The sequence below is a fragment of the Anolis carolinensis genome, chromosome 1, assembly GCF_035594765.1.
Source record: "Anolis carolinensis isolate JA03-04 chromosome 1, rAnoCar3.1.pri, whole genome shotgun sequence".
Taxonomy (NCBI): Eukaryota; Metazoa; Chordata; class Lepidosauria; order Squamata; family Dactyloidae; genus Anolis; species Anolis carolinensis.
In genome coordinates, this window is record NC_085841.1 from 101,336,454 (window position 1) to 101,357,483 (window position 21,030).

At 39.1% G+C, this 21,030-nt stretch overlaps 1 protein-coding gene across 2 annotated transcripts in view; it reads right to left on the reverse strand.

Annotated features, from left to right (window-relative positions):
• Positions 1 to 964: 964 nt before the first annotated feature.
• Positions 965 to 21,030, reverse strand: part of afg1l (AFG1 like ATPase) — a 101,858-nt gene continuing 81,792 nt past the window's right edge. For both annotated transcript variants that reach the window (XM_003215634.4, XM_062980072.1), the window contains 5 exons: positions 18,676 to 18,746; positions 18,319 to 18,419; positions 8,771 to 8,911; positions 6,307 to 6,423; positions 965 to 3,705 (listed from right to left, as the gene is read on the reverse strand). In XM_003215634.4, the coding sequence (XP_003215682.1) occupies positions 3,571 to 3,705; positions 6,307 to 6,423; positions 8,771 to 8,911; positions 18,319 to 18,419; positions 18,676 to 18,746 (565 nt within the window). In that variant the 3' untranslated portion in view covers positions 965 to 3,570. The remainder of the gene's footprint in view (positions 3,706 to 6,306; positions 6,424 to 8,770; positions 8,912 to 18,318; positions 18,420 to 18,675; positions 18,747 to 21,030) is intronic.

Consider the following 21,030-nt stretch of genomic DNA (forward strand, 5'->3'; position numbering starts at 1 on the left):
AACGGTGGCCGGCCCCCCTGGTCAGTGGGGCTTGGGCCCACATTTCACTAGCAGACGTGAAGAATACACGCCCTTCCCCATGTGGGTTCTGTGGTGGTCGTGGGGCCGGCCAACGGTGGCCGGCCCCCCTGGTCAGTGGGGCTTGGGCCCACAGTTCACTAGCAGACGTGAAGAATACACGCCCTTCCCCATGTGGGTTCTGTGGTGGGCGTGGGGCCGGCCAACAGTGGCCGGCCCCCCTGGTCAGTGGGGCTTGGGCCCACAGTTCACTAGCAGACGTGAAGAAGACACGTCTGAGGGGCTTGCGCCCACATTTCCAGGTATTTTACTTCTCTCTCTGTCTCTGGGAAGCGTGCCGGCCCCTGAGCAGTATTTTAAGGTGCGGGCCTTGCCGCCTGTGGGTGTATCTTTCTTTCCTTTTGTTTTTGCTGCCTCACGGCCTACGTGGTCGTGTTTCCCGCGGTGCACCGCATCTCTCTTCTCTCTCGGCTGTCGTTCTTACCCCTTAGTGCGCTTTGGCACAGAAGCCTCCTTGGGGGCGGCCACTCTTTCTTCCTTTTCGGGAAGCGTGCCGGGCAACGGTGGCCGGCCCCCCTGAGCAGTATTTTAAGGTGCGGGCCTTGCCGCCTGTGGGTATATCTTTCTTTTGATTTGTTTTTGCTGCCTCACGGCCTACGTGGTCGTGTTTCCCGCGATGCACCGCATCTCTCTTCTCTCTCGGCTGTCGTTCTTACCCCTTTGTGCGATTTGGCACAGAAACCTCCTTGGGGGCGGCCACTCTTTCTTCCTTTTCGGGAAGCGTGCCGGCCAACGGTGGCCGGCCCCCCTGGGCAATATTTCAACGTGCGGGCCTTGCCGCCTGTGGCTTTTTCTTTCTTTTCTTTTCTTGCCTCCAGTAAGTTACAACACAATCACACAAAAAACACAATCACAACACCAAAAAAAGGCCAAAACCCACAACAGGCAATGTGCCATGCTTTCTATATTTAGTAATATATATAATACAAAATAATAAATACAGCCAGACTTTTGAGCTGCAAGGATATTCAGTGCAATTCAACCAGACCAATAAAAGATTAACCTTCGAAAAAGGCGACCAGGCTTTGAAACAGTGATACTACTCTGAATCTGACCAACCAAAGATTTCCCCTAGATAGCAAGCACCCAGGCTTTGAACCACCGAGGCTATTCATTACAATTCTACCCCCCTAAAAGGCAACTACCTAACCTTCCAAGCAGCAAGCCTATTCCTTTCTATTCCACCTCACCAAACAAGGATTCCCATAAGAAAATGGCCAGGCTTTCAGGCTACAAAGCTATTATTCACTGTTATTCCACCTACCTAACAAAGAATTCCCATACACCACAGCAACGCGTGGCCGGGCACAGTAAACTATAAAATTGTGCAATAAATCTTAGGAAAGGGCAAACGCTCTGCAATTTAGCAAACAAGCAGGGTGGATTGTGTTCTCCCACTGTACCAAATTTGATCAGTATAGCTGAAAAAATGAGAGCAGGAGAGCCCCCGACCCCCCCCCCCCCGGGGCTGTTTTTGGGCGACCGCGCATGCGCGTCCGCCATTAACGAATTAATTTCGAAAATAACGAATTTTCGTTAATTTCGAAAAATTTTGGGGACAAAATTCGTAAATAGCAACAAAAACGAAAAACTGCCCCCTCTAGTTTTGAAACGAGTTTAGAATCAAATTTTTCATGGATCGATCAAGCCTAGTGTTCGATTATAATTAATTGACAAGAAATAGAATTGACCACTTGGTGGAGCAAGATGCTTTCATATTAAGCTTATAGTACTTTATATGCTTCCACTGTCATACTGGTCTCTTACAACTTGCAGGTAATACATATTTCTATCTTTCAGATGTTAATAGCAGAATGTCAGTTTTAGAACATTCTCTTGAAAAGTATAACTATTATTTTAAAATGGAGACATTATAAGCAGTGAGTTATACTTATAATCCTTTGGGGAATACGTTATTTCTGGGCTGCGTACAATATCAAATTAACCTTGATAACATTTTTAGCATGCACACATCCAACTGGAATGAAATAATCCATGATAAAGCAATGAATGCTAATATCTATCATAGTATGTGAGAACTGAAATTTCCAAAGCTCTTTTCCCCCTAACTGTAATTCTTGTGACACTGACCCTTTTCTTTAGAAACAGATCCCTAAAGTAATCAGTCACATTTGGAGTGTCAAATAGCTCTAAGTAACATCGGACAATTAAGAGCGTGTTACACTTTGTCATGTAAGTGAGGTAAGGATGTGGCATTGGTGGATCAGGTCAAGACCATGATACTTGAAGTCCAGTTTGCCTCCAGATGTCTGGCCAGCAGTATAAAGGCAGCTGTACATCAAGTGCCTTATGGACACATCCACTGATCTATCTATAATGTTGTGCATCCCCACAATAATTGCTTCCTCCGCTGCTGCAGAAAGTACCAGTAGATAAGAACATGACTGTGTTACATTGATATTAGCCATTGCTTTGTGTCACAGGTTCATTGGGCAGAAGTGACCATTGATTTGTATGCCAGATGTGTGTAGGGGTAGATTTTTACCTGCTAGACCTTACTATTCTAGTGCCCTCAAGACATTGTGGAATTCAACTCATGTTGGTTGAATTCCCTCCCACCAACAGAAAAGTAGAAGTGGTGATATATATTACCAATGCAGTAGATTGCACATACATGTAAACACACACACACTCAGTTCCTTCAGACTGTGGCACTTGAGAACTTTTTTTCTTCAAAAGATTAATAGTGAAGAAAACAAGCACATGAAGAACGAATATTATCACTGTTAAATCTCTTGTTTGGCTTTCATTCAGCTTAGGAATGGATCCAGCAAATTTTCAGTGAGCACATAAAAGTATGTGTTGGTTTTACTGGGTAGTAAAAATACTTGAACTGGCAGAAACTGTGTTAACAGTACTATAAGATGTAAAAATATGTACACATAATGGCTATAGGTTAGGTGGAAGGAAAATTGACATATCAAGTATCAAATTTTAGAAAAGTGTTTAAAAAGAAAAAAAAACAAGAGTACCTGGGATAATTTTATATCTGGTTTGTAATCAAATGTGTATGTATATATGTATATGTACAATCAAATAATATGGTTTTTGCCTTTCATTTGTGCCAGCCATTGGCTTACAAGTTTTACTCTGATACTACATGTTTTACTCTGATACTATACACATACAATGCTGTCATTTCTATTCAATTTGCAATCTGAAACACAACTTTGATTCTTCATTAAGGCTTCATATTACGTTGGAGAAAATAATTTCATATCCAAACAGCTATAAAATCGATCTCCATTAGTATATTGGTAAAAATGGTTTTAATGTAAAAAACCCAAAAACCCAATGGTTTCAGTGCTAAAGTACAATATTGGCGAGTATGCCTTTAATTTATTAATAGTATATTTTGTTTGTATACTGCTTTCTCCCAGGAATGGCACAAAAAGTACCTAAAAATAATGTACAATTTAGAACTTTTTTTCTTCATAAGATCCATATCTAGTTTTTTTACTGGCTTTACAGCTATATAGGTTTTTTGCTCCTGTCCCCATCATTCCAGTACTGTTCAGTCTGCATTTCGGTGAGGCGTGAGATGGTCCGTTGAGATGCAAAAATCTCTTCTTCTCCCGTAAACATAGAAAGTGCGCTCGCTGAATCCTACAGAGAGGTGAAGACAAAGAACACAAAGATGTAAGAAGCATGAAAAAACATTTCAATAGAAAACCAACAGTACCTTGGGGCTCAAAAATACTTCATGTTGGCATGCAAGAGTATAGTTCAGGATTATTAGCCCTTTTACTTTCAAGCAAATGTTCAGTAGGCCAGCATGGTGTCTTGGTTTGAGTGGTGGTGTAGGACACCAGGAGATCTTGGGTTCAAATCCCTGCTTGGCCACAGAAACTTTGGGCAAGTCACAGTCTTTTAACCTCAGGGCAACACTTTCTGTAATTTAGTCCTCAAGATGAACTGTTCTGCCAGGGGCTCCTTAAGATATTGCAGATCTCCTCAATAAGTATAGTAATATTTGTAATATCTTGTGTTTATCATCCTCCTGAAGACCAGGAAAACGCTTCTGGTTTCATTAGCTTCTGGCCCAGGTTCTTTGCAGGGCACAGTTCCTACATCCCACTTCTTACACATCTCTGAAGTGACAAAATGAATAAAGATAGCAGCCCCTCTTTGTGGGTTGTAGTCATTTGCACAACTGATTACAGCTCTGCACTAGATTTTCCAGGTCATATTGTGGGCCTTTGTATTATATTTTGGTGTGTACATGTGTGTGCAGTATTTGCTGTAAGCATGTTGCTGGTCCCTCATACACAAAAAATATTCCAATTTTGTAATTAAGTATTTATTCCAAAAATAGATTAGGACATTAGAGGGGTTTTTGTGTGTGTGTGTCAGGAGCAACTTGAGAAACTGCAAGTCGCTTCTGGTGTGAGAGAATTGGCCATCTGAAAGGACGTTGCCCAGGGGATGCCCAGATGTTTTGATGTTTTTATTATCCTTGTGGGAGGCTTCTCTCATGTCCCCGCATTGAGCTGGAGCTGATAGAGGGCACTCATCCGCGCTCTCCCCGGGTGGGATTCGAACCTGGCAGCTTTCAGATCAGCAACCCAATCTTCACGTCACAAGGCTTTAATCCACTACGTCATCGGGGGCTCCATTTAAAAGAGTAATGCATGAGCTGAACTGTACATATCCTCCACTCCAGATAGATTATAGTTGCTTTGGAAGATGCCAAGAGTAAGTTTCTGTACATTAAGGTATCCAAGTATAAATGTTTTTAAGCCACTGCCACGTCATCACATAGATGATGTTTCAGAAAAACACAGTAACCTGTGCCACAACAATAACTGCATACTATTTGCTTTCTATGTGATGAAGGAAATGTTTCTAAAGTCATGTCCAAGTATTCCTGATGTAGGGTCTGCGCAACACAGCTGGCTTTGTGAGGGTCAAAAAGGCCATAAGGAGGATGTCACATCATCAATTTTTTTGAGGGGGGAATACCTGTTTTTCACAGCACAATAGTCGCAAAATCAGTGTTTTTCTTCTCCTCACGTAATTGCCACAGCCTTGAATAATTGCTTCAATGTACTGCTGGCAGACGATCTGCATACAGTGTAGCCAGTGCAGGAAGACAGCTTTGCCTGCTGTATGCAGTTAAGCGAGTGTGGGAAAGACTCCAGGCCTCCCTAATCCCATGACTTTCCTGCACTAGTCTGACTTTATATAGTAGGTGAAGCTGCACTGGAGATGCAGATCACCTGCCAGAAGTACACTGAATTTTTTATTGCATAATAGTTGCATCCCCTTTTTTCGGCCAAAAAAGCCCCCCAAAAATATGACTACGTGATAAAATACGGTATATCTGTATCATGCAGATACTGCCAGCATTTTTCACATGCATTTGTGGTTGACATATATGTGGCCAGAAGTTTTATCTTTTCAAAAATATTTTGAAAAGGTGGTACTATTGGTCCACCTCGCCATAGCTGTTATGTTGGAAGGCCAATAACACAAAGACCAAACTGCATGGGTTCAGTAACACTCCAAAAGTATTTACTTTATATCTATCTTCAAAAGCTATACAAAAATGCTGTTACGTGTCTTTATGTGCCTTCAAGTTGCCAGTCAACTTATGGCAACCTGTGAATTTCATAGCATTTTCTTAGGCAAAGAATGATCAGAAGTGGTTTTGGCTAGCAGTGATAGCCATTTTCTACAGAGAGCAATAACTTTAGGTATGCCTTTTCGGATTGAATTCATGATACAGATGGATTATTACAAATTGCATAATGCATATATTTAAACAATAATAAACAATAATGTATGGGCGTTCACAATTACTTCTTTGAGTGGTTCCAAACTGTATGAACCCAGAATGAAGGACATTGAAGAGCACCCCTCTCTTCCATTTGACAATAACTTGGTTCCAATTCTGGTAACTTGAAGGGAAAAAAGTAGCATATACAGTACAGCTAAGTGGAATTTCATCAAAATCTGAACTTTTATTACAGCATGAAACTGACCCAATATTTCTAGCATATTAAAAACGTATTGCTAACAAAGATGAAATGTGTCTCTAGAATTATGCTAAATTATAATAAAAGAAAAGAGTGACATTGAGCCTGCCAAAAAGGAAAGAATGGCCAATTGAACACTTTGTTTGTTTGTTATGCCGTAGTGTCAATACTCATTCCAAAGCTAATTATACTCTCATGCAACAAAGATACTGATGTCCATAGTGCTTACCTGGCTCAACCCCAAATCATCCATCAATACCCTGCTTTCGTCCAGTCTGCTGTCATGGTGCTGTTCTTGACTGAATATGCTTTCGAGTGGAGCTGATGCTGAACAGACAATACGCACCTGGAAGAGAGGGAAATGGCTGAAGGCGCCATCACTTATAACTCCCATTTCTTCCTTTGAATGATTTGACATTTGGATTTTTTTTAAAAAAAAGACATACAATACAATCCAAAGTTCATTCATTTCAATTGGTATGTGTAACAAATTGTATATTTTAACAAATTATAACAAATTTTTCCACTTGGGACCCCTTTTTGCCCAAGAAATGTTTATGTGACGCCAGGTGTATAGGTATATAAAATAGGTAAAAAATTAAAACATTTACTGATAATAATAATAAACAGCCATTAGGTGACATGCAGAAAAAAATGGGATCCCAATATTTAACTAAGAAGCAGTTTAAGAAACAGTGATAGAGACAATGGCTTTAAATAGCTCTCTGCAAGAATGTAGAATGTCTTTCTTCCAGTGATAAAATATTATTATTCTTTGAGTAATGGGCTTCTATATCTCCACAACAGAAGTGCTACATGAAGGGTGGGTAACTGTGGAAGGCTGGGGTGTTACGTCAGCTCCATCCGAAACACCATTGCACTGAAAATAATTGCCCTCAAATGCCCTCTAGAGAATTCTTACCATATTTTTTAGCCTTCCTGTTTCAAGAAAGTCATCTCCTGGGCCTATATTGATCCTGCACCCTGCCCCAAACGTGGTGGTGTGTATGTGTGTAAAAAAGACTGGATTTCTGTGCCAAGACATTCTTCAAAGGGATTTTAATCATAATCGATATGTCCTGATTGCATAAATATTTAAGTGTGTGCCTATAATCACACATAGGGTGAACCTTAATGTCTTCCATTACTTTTTTTAAAACATCAGCTTAAATACAGAGAACCTTTTTAGTTGTTTTAATATTACTGATTTTGCTTCCATGATTGAAACCTTTGTTAATCCAAGTTAAGAGCTGCATTTATCATTACTGTTTCATCACAGGTCTGACAACTCAGGCAAAAACTGAGAGTAGCTTTTCCCCCCAAAAATTAATTTCACTTTGGGGCAAAGCTATTAACACTTTACTTGTCCCATCACTTCTAAAAACTATGGCTAAAATGTCTGGTGTACTATGAATGAATGCTTTTAGGTGAAATAAAAGCAAAGAACACAAAAAAGGAAACAGATCAGCCACCTGGAGTGACTGTAGCCAATTATCCAGCTGGGCACTGGCGACATGTATGATACTCAGCCTAGCAGTTTTTAACTACCATAACGAAAACATGAAAGTCAATTTGGACATCATTTGCGTGACCAGAAGATTGTTGGGGGCACAGGATATATTGACAACTTCCTTTTACAATTGATCCTAGTTTGGAGATGGCAGTATGGGGGAGGGGATATTTGCTTTTTAACATTAGAATTTGGGATCACAACTAAAATTACTGGCAATACATTTAGAACAGAAATGTACTTGTGTTCAATCTCAGGTTAATTTATGGAATTATCTGCCACAGATTTTAATGATGGCAGAAACAGCTTTAAGAGAGGGATAAAACACATTCATAGAGGAGAACTCATACCAGTGATATCAGACCTTCAGTATAAGAGGAAACAAGTCTTTGGAGAGAAGTGATGGGGCAAACAGATGAAGGCTATTCTGTTCATGACCTCCTATGTCCCGGCATGCACTTAGCCTAACATCCTTCAAAATTAGCTATTTTCCCCACCCCCAATCTATATATTTATTAAATTACCATTATATGACCTAGCCCCCACACATCTTAGACTAAGGCAATATAACAGACAGTGAATACTTCTGACTGAAAATGGGGATGTTATTTCTAAAAATACCTCCATGAACAACAATTTCCTCTAAGCAGAAACCAGTCAAACATTGAAAGCTAGACAAGATTCCCCCTGACTAACTGTTCAAGAAACAATTGTTTTTAAATGGAAATTTATGATACTCACCCAAAGGTATCTATGTTCAGATAACAAGGCAAGGAACTGTGGAAACCCTGGCTTGTTATGGATAAGAATTGTGTTTGTTTATGAACAAACCAGAGGGCATGGATGACATGATGGCAGTGGTTTCTTTAGCTACTCACACTCTAATCAAAAGCCATCAAGGAGTGTGCAACTGCAATACTGTTCATAATTGAATAAGCCAAGGTTTGAATGACTCCTAGGTTTATTATAACATCCAATCATAGCTAAGATTAGGCTTAGTCCTTCATAGGGAAATTCAGTAGTTAATATCACTAGTACTACTTCGGTCACTTCAAGTAACAACTCCACAGCATATTTTTTTTCCATGAATTCCTCTCATTGCATGGCTAGTTTGCACAGAAGTAGGGAAATGTGTGTGAGATTTATATGCTCTGCATTATAAAATTACAAACTGAATGTTTACCTTCTTGTCATAAAATGTATCAATGAGAGTAATGAAACGTCGAGCTTGCGTCCTTTTTGCCATTGTAAAAAGAGGTATGTCACGAACAAAGACTAGGTCAAAATTAGTAGCTATTTCCAAATAATCACTGGCTCCAAGTGGCTGAAAAAGGAAATGAGAAATATGACATGTCAGAATGCCTATAAATTGACATGCATCATGTTTTGAAATATCACTATTTTCTTATAGTGGAACACACACTATTTTGTTTTTTTGCATTACAGTGAAAAGTCTGTGTAATTAAGAGATGAATTCCTTAAATTAGTACATGATTGTTTTCCTAATTCACTAATTTCCTAATAATGTGCATCAGCGTCTATAAAATAAGAGGTAACTGAAAATAAGGATTTTATTATTGTAAATTTCATTTGAATAATTGCTTTCCAACTTTTTTTTTAATTGATAAGGAAAAAGCACCAATTTTGTAATGGTTTCTTCCACCAGGCAGAAAAGGTGCAATATAATGTTAATTTATCATGTCTTTTCACTGTCAAAGCAAAAGATTCAAAGGGGGGGGAGCAATTATGGGGTACAAGGAGAGGGGGGATTTAATTTTTAGCCCACTGCTGCATTGTCAATGGAAACTGACCCTTCTCACAATGTTAGTCATCTACCATGACGTTTATTTTGAAAGCAAAGCAAATCATCCTGGAACTTGCACAAAATCACACAGCAACCATAAGAATTTGACAGATCAAGTTGCAAATGTATAATTACAATGCAAAAGTATCAGATAAGTAACATTGGCAAACCCCTATAAAGTGATGTAGCTCAATAGCATTCTTTAGTGTATCTTCTTTGCTTAGCACCTAGATGGGCACCAAGAATGAACAAGATTTTACTAAATGTAAACATGCACTTGTTGAAACCATCCTCTATGCTGTGAAGAGCCCAAATATTCTGAAACCCGGGACTCTTAACACATGACTGACCATGTTAAATTGGTAGTACTGATTTTATTTGGAATTGAGGCTGCCTGATTTTAGCTTTTCCTTGTATCTTGTCATTCCTTTTCTCAACTCTTTTTAAAAGAAATATCTGAAAATTTGGCTGTTTTTTAAATGCGAGTTTTCACTCAAAGGTGGAATATCAACATATTCAAAGACAAGAACAATAAAACATAATGCTATACATTTTGGGAATGGGGTGAGGATCTAATGAAGTGCTTAAACCAGTAGAGAATATCTTTCCAGATAGAAAGCTAAATACATTTTAAATCAGGCATTGTATATGTATGTGTATGCATGCATGGAGATCAGTGTGCTGAGGAGCAAGAAGACAGAAACCTACAATGTACCATCGAACAAAACAAAATACAATGTAAAGAAAGTACTTATCCAACTTTCTCGTGAAAGTAAGTTCTGTACACACATTTCTTGCCTTTATAGCCACATAGACTTGTTTCTGAATAGTGATGTACAAAGCATTAAAACACAGTATCTTTACACCACTTGTTTTTGAAAATCTCTAGTGCCACTGGATTAGATCCTCCTCTACATAGAAAAACAAATGCCCTGCCACAAGAGCTTCTCAACAGCATCCCTTCAGCCTTGCCAGCTGCCATCAGACAGCTGATGTTCCCTTGGTGGCATTGTGAGGGAGTTGGACACATCTGCTGAGGAGATAGAGACCAAGAATGGGAAGTATGTTCTTGGCAAAAGAACCTGTGTATCTTTACAGACAATGACGTTGAGATGATTAGCAATAACAGAACCCCTAAAGCTTATGAATAGGCAAAATAACATGTGATCTTTTTAAAATGCTTTGAAAGAAGAGCACAAGTTACTAAATATTACACCCACAAGTAGAAAGCATAAAGCCGGCATGCTTTCAAACTAAAAATAAAGCTGACGGAAACTTGATATCCAGCTTCATATTGTGAACCCAGGAATGTGCGTTATAAAATGGTTAGGTGGTGATCTATTTGACTCAGTATGATTTGCTCTGACTAGCAGCAGATACCAAGAAGTCAGCAGATTCCCTCTCCTGGCACACTAACAGATCTTTTTAACTACAAATACCAGAGTTTGGAACTGAGACACATACAGATCAACCATTCAGAGATTGGGCTATGAGCCCACTCTATGCACAATCTGCTCAGCAACTGTGAAAGAGCACCTTTGAACATTGTCCTTAAACATTAGTAGTGAGAAGACTGTATAGATCCAGATTCTCATTAATGAAACTGGTTACTCTGTAAAAGCATCCTTGAGTTACATTTGTTGGGAAAGGCTTTAATTTCGTTGAGTGAGCCAGACAAGTTACTGAATCTTATCTAGAGTTCAAGGTCCTTCTTTGTATCCAAGATTCATTAGCACATGACTAGTAAGACTCTAGGTCCTATAAAGCTTCTAATACTGAGATAATTTATTGTGAAAATGTCATGTTTTTGAAGAGCTTAATGCTTCTAAGCCATTCAGTAGCTACCTCAATACAATACCCATTTTCAAGAACTAATTACCCTGAAATCTGCCCTATGAGTAGCTAATTTGAATACTCAATGGCAATTCAAATAGCATCATCTCTGAGCATGTTGTTCCACCACATGTTTCAAATAAGATTATCTGGTAAAGCTCTGTTTCCCCATAACCTCATTGTTTGGCCTGATAAGTACTTCCTGTTATAATAAACATGTATGTGTGTGTGTGTGTGTGTGTGTGTGGTGTGCAAACACATACACATGTATGTACACATAGACATATGTGGTGCCCTTTGAAAAAGATGGGCCCACCAAACATCACTTTACTCACAGTGTAGCATTCTCTAACATCATCACGATTTCACATCTGTTCCCATCCCTATAATTCACTGATTCAAACAAATTTTGGCCAGACCATTCTTCTGGTTCTAATTGAATTCTTTTACTGTGTTTCCTTGATTCTAAGATGCACCCCCCCCCCCCAAATAAACATCTCTAACAATGTGGGTGCTTTTTTATATATATAAATAAAGCTCCCCTCCCACCCCCGTTGGTACTGAAATTAGTGTGTATCTTACAATCCATGGTCTTAGAATTGATGAAACACTGTATTGTTGTTTTACATTAATATATATTTTAGAATGCCTTTGTAGGAAGTAATCTATTTGAAAAAATATCCTTCTTTCTCTAGAAGTACATTCATTTTAACTCTTGAGATTAATGTAGTGACTTCTTTTTCCTGCCATGTAAAAGGCAAATTATATGAAATAGTATTGTGTATTTGTTACTCATTCTTAATGCTGGAAAGTAGGTTCTTATTAATGTCAAACTTGCTCAAAATGCATTCATGCCTATTCAGGCCCACCGAGCTGTTAATTTACTTTAGTCTGCTTGAGTGAGCTGTCCAATTCATTCTTCTGCCAAACTAACAAATGTTTAGCTATCATTAAATTCCAACCTGTTTTAATATTCACTGCTCCCCATCATATATTGCAATATACTAAAATCACATTGTATTTCATTATCTCTTAAATAGCTTTACCTTTTGTAGTGATATAGTGATAGGCCAAACAATTTGGTATCTGATGAAAAGAGGCAAGGTCCTTTCTCTCAAGTGGAATTTATATTAATAATGGCAGTAGTAGCATAAAAGAAAACATAGAGGACAAAAAGGGAATAGAAAATAATAAGCACATCAAGTCAATTAAAAGAAGCAGAAAGGAAATCAATGTAGAGATAAAGGGAGGGGCCAGAAAGCTCCGTTGTCAAGGCAAGATTTTGAAACCTGAGGAAGGGAAAGAATCAACGATAACGAATACAAGATCTCATGACTGCTGTCTCAGAACTGACACAAGGAAAAATAACCCACTTGATGTTGGACTGCCTTTTTGCACTATCTAGAGAATCTGGAAGCAAGCCTGTGGTAATCTGTGAAATCTCCCTTGTACAATGTATTATTCATTACGAGATATACTGTGTATCTTGACTTTATTTTGAAATACTCAAAGCAGCTATGTTCTTATAACCCTTCTACTTCATGTTGGTTCCATTTGGCAAGAATAAGTGGCAGTTGCAAGGTACAAATCATTTTCTCAAAGTATCTCAAAGATGTTATTCATGTAGAAAATGTAACAACTCACCAAATTTTTTGAAGATACAGCTATAGAGACAAAAGCCCAATTCAAGTGCTGTATTTTAAAAATGTGAATTAAAGGACTTTATGAGAAGGAGGGAGGCCCCTGGTGGCACAGTGTGTTAAAGCGCTGAGCTGCTGAACTTGTGGACCGAAAGGTGCCAGGTTCAAATCCCGGGAGCGGAATGAGCGCCTGCTGTTAGCCCCAGCTCCTGCCAACCTAGCAGTTCGAAAACATGCAAATGTGAGAAGATGAATAGGTACCGCTCCGGCGGGAAGGTAATTGCGCTCCATGCAGTCATGCCGGCCACATGACCTGGAGATGTCTATGGACAACTCTTCGGCTTAGAAATGGGAATGAGCACCAACCCCCAGAGTCGATCACGACTGGACTTAACGTCAGGGGAAACCTTTACCTTTACCTTTTTTATGAGAAGGAGGAATGCTCAAGTCTTGTCCTCTATCCCCTGTCCTCATCTCCATTGCTTTCCACATGAGAGCCTGCACTATCTTTGAGTCTCTGTGCTGTCAGGAATACTGATTTTCCGGTGTCCCTGGCTGTGCGGAGAGCCTCCACTCTGGATTTGATGTCCCTTTAGAAAGAGTGCCCCCACACACTCAGGGAGACAGAACCAGGAAGACGCAAGGCTGGTTTGCTTTCCCTCATTGTTTAGGTTTCAAAATTGTCTGAATATGGCTCAGTTATTTCCATGCATAAGATAGTATCAGCATGGTGTAGTGGTTTGAATGTTGGATTACTACTCTGGAGGCAAGGGTCTCCCCCCCCCCCCCCCCCCGGCAATGGAAACTCACTCAAGACCTTAGGCAAGTTAAAGAGTATTTCAGCCTCAGAGGAAGGAGGACAAAGGCAAGCCCTCCCTTAACAAATCTTGCCAAGGAAACTCCATTTTGCTCTAAGGCAGGGGTCCTCAAACTTTTTAAGCAGAGCGATGGTTCACAGTCCCTCAGACTGTTAAGGGGCTGGACTATCGTTTGAAAAAAATGAATGAAGTCCTATGCACATTGCACATATCTTAGTTGTACTGCAGAAAAAAAAAGAAAAAACAATGCAATACTTAAAATGATTTTTTTAACCAACATAAACTTATCAGTATTTCAATGGGAACCAACATAAACTTACCAGTACAATGGGAATTTTATACAATATTGTTAATATTTGTTCATGAGACATATGGTATGAGCCTATCTCATAATTTCAGACCCTTAGCAGAGGTCCTGTTCTATGTCCCACCATCTTGGGAGACTAGTATTGGGAGAACACAGGGCAGGGCTTTCTTTGTAGAACCTTGACTATGGAACCCACTTGAGTCAGGCTGGCTTGTCCCTTGGGCCTCCAGCACTCAATTAAGACTCAACTGCTTGGTATTGTCTTTGATACTAATTTAAATTAGGCCTTTGTTTTTTTTAAAAATGGTTTCTAAATAATATTTTTTATTTCTTGTACATTGCCCCAGGGTCTCCAGCAGCAAAAGAACTAGTCCCTAAAGTAAATTCGAAGATCTTCTTAGGACAGATACAACAACTATGACAGGAGATGAAATGGCTTTTGGCTACCCTAAGTGGTTCAATTCGCTGGATCAGGATGTGAGTTTGATTACAGAGAAGGAATGCTCTGTATTCTGTCTTAATTGCATTTTAAAAGTTAGTATTGCCATGAGAGGGCAGTATTCACTTTGCATAAACAAGGTTGACAATTTCTTTTAAGAAGGGAGTCAGGACAGACAGAGTGTAAGAATATGCTGAAATATTAAAAGTTGACCTATACTAGATTTCAGGTTGATATTAATTTGTACTATATTTATACCAATATTGGCTTTGACTTTGCATTAAATGGTCTAAGAAAGAAACTGCAAAAAGAAATGGGATTATACATTGTTACATTAGCAGGGTAACATATGAACTACAACTGCATACAGAAAACAACTATTCAAATGGAACTCCTTGCATTCATTGTGCAACACTGAGAATCTCGGCACAAAGACAAAAGTTGTGAAATGATAGTATTCTAATATAATTAAGTGTGCAATTAAACGTTACACCTGACTTGCATGCTGTTTACAGTGAATGCATGTTTAATTTTTAGGAACTTCTCTGTGTTTTAAACCGCTGTTTTTGTGTTCTTTTATGCTGTTTCTGACTTATGGTGACCCTATTACAGGGTTTCCTTGACAGTATTTGTTCAGAGGGGTTTGCCTTTGCCTTCTTTTGAGAATGTGATTTGCCCTAAGTCACCCAGTGGGTTTCCATGGTTGAAGAGGGATTCAGGTCCTGGTCTCCAGACTCATGGGTCCAACGCTCAAACCACCACCTTTTTTGTTCCCTTTGTCACTCAGGTGAAAATTATGGGCCTTTTTTCAGAACATAGTGGCAGATAGTTTTTATGACACTGAACACCAACATGTCTTTAAATTAATCTTTAGGATTATTCAAAATTAGATTTTACAACTTTCCCCCAATTTCAAAACCTAATATGGTGCAACATCTGCTGTCTTAACATTTCTATGGTTTGAACAGTGAAGCAATAATGTGTGATATTTAGGGTATAATTCTATTTGAACTAAGAAGGAAGCCCCAGTGATGTTCATCTACAAATGCGTAATATTCAGGCCAGTCCTTTCGCAAGGCAGTCCTTAAGAAGTTCTAAAAATGAGGATCAAGGCAGCAGATTTCCAGAATAGTGGTGCACCCACTGCAGAAAAAGTCATCAGGTAAGTAGCTGCTCCAGAAGGTCCCACCAGTCACCCTTGTTCCATGCAAAGAGAACTGTAGGAGGGCAGGTGGCAGCGTTTTATGGAGCAGCCCTCTTGAGGCTTCTCTTTGAGGAACTCACAGAGTGAGACACTGATAGGCTGGTGTCCTTTGGTAACACTCTGCCCGTTTTCTCTAGAAGCAAATGCTGTAGCAGCAAATACTATTTAGAGTGGAGGTTTGAGGGCCCCAAGAATAAGATACAACTTTGCAAATTCTCCTAGCTTTAAGGCAGCAGGAAAGTAAAGGAAACATATGCACTGGAGACTTGCTGCAGCTAATTTCCACTGCCTCAAATTTTGGTTTTAGTGATATCTGCATGTAGCCAGTACATAATCAGTTATAATATTATAAATATGCAAGATGTTTCAAAATGATGGACCCAATTTCAAAGAAGTATTTTTTCACGATGACAGTATGTTACACAATTACAAAAAAACTTATAAATATTTTCATAAGTTGAGTCTTACCAACCATTTTGTGCCAGAAACAAATCTAAAAAATAATATCGCAAATGGGGAATGTCTCATTAGGCCTTATGTTGTTAGGTTGCCATCTTATAAATGCCTATGGCTAGGGGCTGTTTGTGCACTGGGAGATGCATCTAGCAGTAATCCTTTGAACTCTATGTTCCATCCTTTCAAGTACTAAGAGTTTCATTCATGCGTGGTTCATGGTTGCAGAGATATAACAATTTCAAATTGAATCCATCTTTTTGAAATACCCTGTACAGTATATTTGAATTATAAAAGAAGCATGCTCCAAATAAAAATGCTGAAATTACTTCTTTTTGGAAAATATCATGCAGTGAAGGTTTGTCACATTATTCTTCAGTTGTATATCACTGGTGTGTCATAGGAAATCTGCTACAAAACAGGAGCTTTTTTGTTGAGTTCCAGGGTCAGAAAAGCAGATGTTGAAAACAAAAGAACGGCCTGCCTCAGGGGAGCGAGTTTGCCCCATCAATGTTTAGCATTTACAAAACGATTTGTCAGAAGGGACAGAGAGTTTAATTTATGCTGACGATCATGCCATCACCGCTTAAGCAGGGAGCACTTAAATGGTTGAATAGAAGCTCTCTGAAGCTTTAGGTGCTTTTACTGCCTATTACAGTACTGCCTATTACCTATTACATCTAAAATGCAGACGTGTGCTTTTCACCTTAAGAATGGACAAGCATTTTGAGTTTTGAGGATTACCTGGGAAAGAATCCCACTGAAGCATTGCAGCACACCAAAATACCTGGGAGTCACTGTGGACCATGCTCTGACTTACAAGAAGCACTGCTTGACTATCAAGCAAAAAGTGGGCACTGGAAATAACATCATACGAAAGCTGACTGGTACATCTTGGGGGTCACAACCAGATACAGTGAAGACATCTGCCCTTGCACTTTGCTACTCTGCTGCTGAATACGCATGCCCAGTATGGAATACATCTCACCACGTTAAAACAGTGAAAGCGGCTCTTAATGAGACATGCTACATTTACACAGGATGTTTATGCCCAACATCAGTGGAGAAATTATACTGTTTAGCCAGTATTGCACCACCCAATATCCGCCAGGAAGTAGCAGCCAGTAAGGAAAGAATCAAGGCATTGACATTTCTGGTCCATCCTCTGTTCAGATATCAGGCAGCATGCTAACGGCTTAAATAAAGAAACAGCTTCCTAAGATCTACAGAGATGCTGGCAGGAATACCGCAGCAAGCGAGAGTCCAAAAGTGGCAGGCTAAAACCCAGAACCTCAGTCATTTATTATTTTACTCTATTTATTATTACATGTATTATTTTCCTGTATTTTTATTACTTTATTACATGTATTATTTTACTCTATTATTATTAAAAGCATACATAAGCACATTTACATTAAAAAAGATGAGAGTAATGATTTGATCAGAGTTGGACAGTCTTATCTTAAATTATGTAAATATTCAAAAACATTTAACCTACTGATGCCTCAATTAATGTAATTTTATTGGTATCTATTTTTATTTCTGAAATTTACCACCCTCGGCTTATACTGGAGTCAATGTTTTCCCAGTTTTTTTGTGGTAAAATTAGGTGCCTCAGCTTATATTCGGGTCGGCTTATACTCGAGTATATATGGTATATTAGAGATACTACTTACTACAATCTGTCTGTCACTGAAACTCTAGCAGATCAGAAATAAAATAGCTCTGGCCCACAGTTAAGGCTGTTGGTTTTTTTTTTTTTTTTTTAAGCTACCTGGTTGGCAACTATACATTTTCAGTTCCACCGGAAAGATTATTGAAGTAAACAATGTCCCATTGGCGATATCATCCGTTCATTTTCGTAAGGAAATAAACTCACACCAGAGTTTCATTGCTGCTGCTTGCAATCATCAACTGGACTCAGGTCCAACTGAGCAGCACTTTAAAAAACTAAATATTAGGGGCTTTTTTCCGGCATTAATACATTTGCAACACATCTTAGATATTATACCTGCAGGGGAGAGAAATGATACACTTGAAAGAGAAACTTGTGCCATGCTTTTTCAGCTTGTATTTATACTCGTAACTCAACAAATACAAGTTTTGTTGTTGTTCTTGTTGTTGTTGTAAACTGAAAGGAGAGCTGAAAGATGACCTGGAGCTAGGAAATGATAAAAAAGCAGGATAAAAAGCCCGAAAAGCTCAAATGATCTCGGCTTGACTGGATACTCACTCTGTCACACAGCTCTTCAAATGTGAAGTCTGCAATGGTTCCACATGCTTTATTCACTCTCAGCCCTCTGCCTTGTACTTTTAAAATCCTTGGTCTAGTTACTATGGGAACATGAACAAAGACTCAATCTTGTCTGGATAATTACTATAAAACTCATCTCTTACAGATAGGAAATGCATAGCTTGATGAATAATAGCACATGATTCAACACATAAATTAGACAAAATGCTGATACAATGACTGCCACTTGAGTGTGGCATCAACCCATATACAGCAGTGGAACTTATTAATTGGTCAGTGGAGATTGGGCATTGTGTTCTAAATGTATTCTCTTTCAAGAGAAATTAACTTACGTACAATCATTTTGTTTTTGAGCCAGCTCATCAAACAACTTATCCATGACAGCCTCCACATCAGCCTCACTTGTGCTAGAGTGAAAAGAATAATAGAATATGAAATTAATAATACTTGAAGCCAACATCAAACAGCTGCCTAAGCTTGCTTAGCTTTTTGCCCATAAAAAGAGCGAGAGCTAACAAACAGGATGTTATGTTGTAAATATAAACATTAGGTTTAGAATACACTTAAAAGCAAAGAACCTTAAGTCTCAGGTAAATGATTGTTTTATTTACATATATTGAAAGACTTCTATGTTTCAAGTTTTTCAATTAATGAGAAAACGTGGGCAGAGCAAGGCCATCAACGTTGCAGGTATATATAATAAAGGAGACAAGCTTCTATCTATATCCTTCTGAGAAAAGATAAATAAAGAGGTAAAAGCTCTCAAGCATTTCAAAGGAAATCCTCTGGACTACTCGATATAGATATGCCCTGCTTAAATTCAGTTGGGTTTACATATAGATACTCTGCATATCATCATTTTTTCAAAATATCTGATATTTAAAATATTTTATTATGGCTAATAAACATTTCCTAGGATCACTGCAATGTCAACAAATAAGTGGTGGTCATGAAGATTATGAAGACACAAAAACTTTTCTGCTCTAATTAGAAGTCACTAGGTGATTTATAGTAACTGCTTCTGTGATATCTCTCCACAGATTATAATTAAAACACACACACACACACATATATATATATATATCTACAAAATATGTCTGCAAAATCTAAAGAGGAACAGGAGCAGCTAGGAAATTACCAAACTGGATTCCAGATATTATATAGCCTTGGAACTTTAAAAACAGTTAATTTCCTACTAGCAAAATGTGAAAATGATTGATGCCACTGCAACCTTTTTGCAGAAGAACAACTGGATAGCATCTACCATGAGAATTCATGGGTAGCTGGTCAGCATAATCTTTCCATGGATGCCATTGCTCATTTTGTGAGGAAACAGATTCAGGATCAAGTTTTATAGCATCGATATGAAAACATAAGATTTCTTTTATATGAGACTAGCTGTGCCCGGCCACGCGTTGCTGTGGTGAAGTATGGTGGTATGGGAAATAAAGTATTGAGGAATTGGTGGTAGTTAAGGTAAAGGGTAAAGCTTTTCCCCTGATATTAAGTCCATTATAAATGGGTTACATAGCTGTTTAGAAGGGCCTTGAGTCTACACTGCCATATAATCCAGTTAAAATCAGATAATCTGTATTTTATAGGCAGTGTGGAAGAGGCCTAAGTGAGGCCTAACTCTGCCTGTCCCCTGGGCTGAGTGGGTTGCTAGGAGACCAAGTGGGCGGAGCTTAGCCTTCTAACTGGCAGCAGTTGGATAAAAACAATTATTCCTCTCCCTCTAATTAGGACTTTATTTTTCTTTTCTTTTTGTTGTATGAACATAGAGGCATGGATGAGGGGTTGTGCTGCCAAGTTTAGTGTTTCTGGGATGTGCAGTTTTGTTGTTTTGTCCTAGGCTGAAATTTCATTACCCTTTTTTATATATAGACTAGCTGTGCCCGGCCACGCGTTGCTGTGGCGAAGTATGATGGTATGGGAAATAAAGTATTGAGGAATTGGTGGTAGTTAAGGTCAAGGGTAAAGGTTTTCCCCTGACATTAAGTCCAGTCGTGTCTTACTCTGGAGGTTGGTGCTCATCTCCATTTCTAAGCCGAAGAGCCGGCGTTGTCCGTAGACTCCTCCAAGGTCATGTGGGATGACTACATGGAGCGGCGTTACCTTCCCGCCGGAGCAGTACCTATTGATGCACTCACATTTGCATGTTTTCGAACTTCTGGGTTGGCAAAAGCTGGGGCTAACAGTGGGGGCTCTCTCCGCTCCCCCAATTCAAACCTGTGGCCTTTCGGTCCAGAAGTTCAGCAGCTCAGCGCTTTAACACGCTGCGCCATCAGGGGATATTATTTCCTAAAGGTTGTGAATATACAATATTTCTAATTGGTTTTTTTTGTTTGTTGGAGGCAAGTATGAATGCTGCAATTAGGAAAAATGATTAGGATGTAATGGCCTTGCAGCTTTAAAGCCTGGCTGTTTCCTCCCTGAGTGAATTTTTTGTTGGGAGGTGTTAGCTGGCCCTGATTGTTTCCTGTCTGGAATACCCTTGTTTTCAGAGTGATGTTGTTTGCGATATTTTATGTGCTTCTACTGTCTGTGGCCCTGAGAAAACAGGATTTGCCAGACTTTGATGATGGGAATACTTTGTTGGGAGGTGTTAGCTGGCCCTGATTGTTTCCTGTGTGGAATTCCCCTGTTTATTTACTGTCCTGGTTTTAGAGATTATATTGTTCTGCATTATTC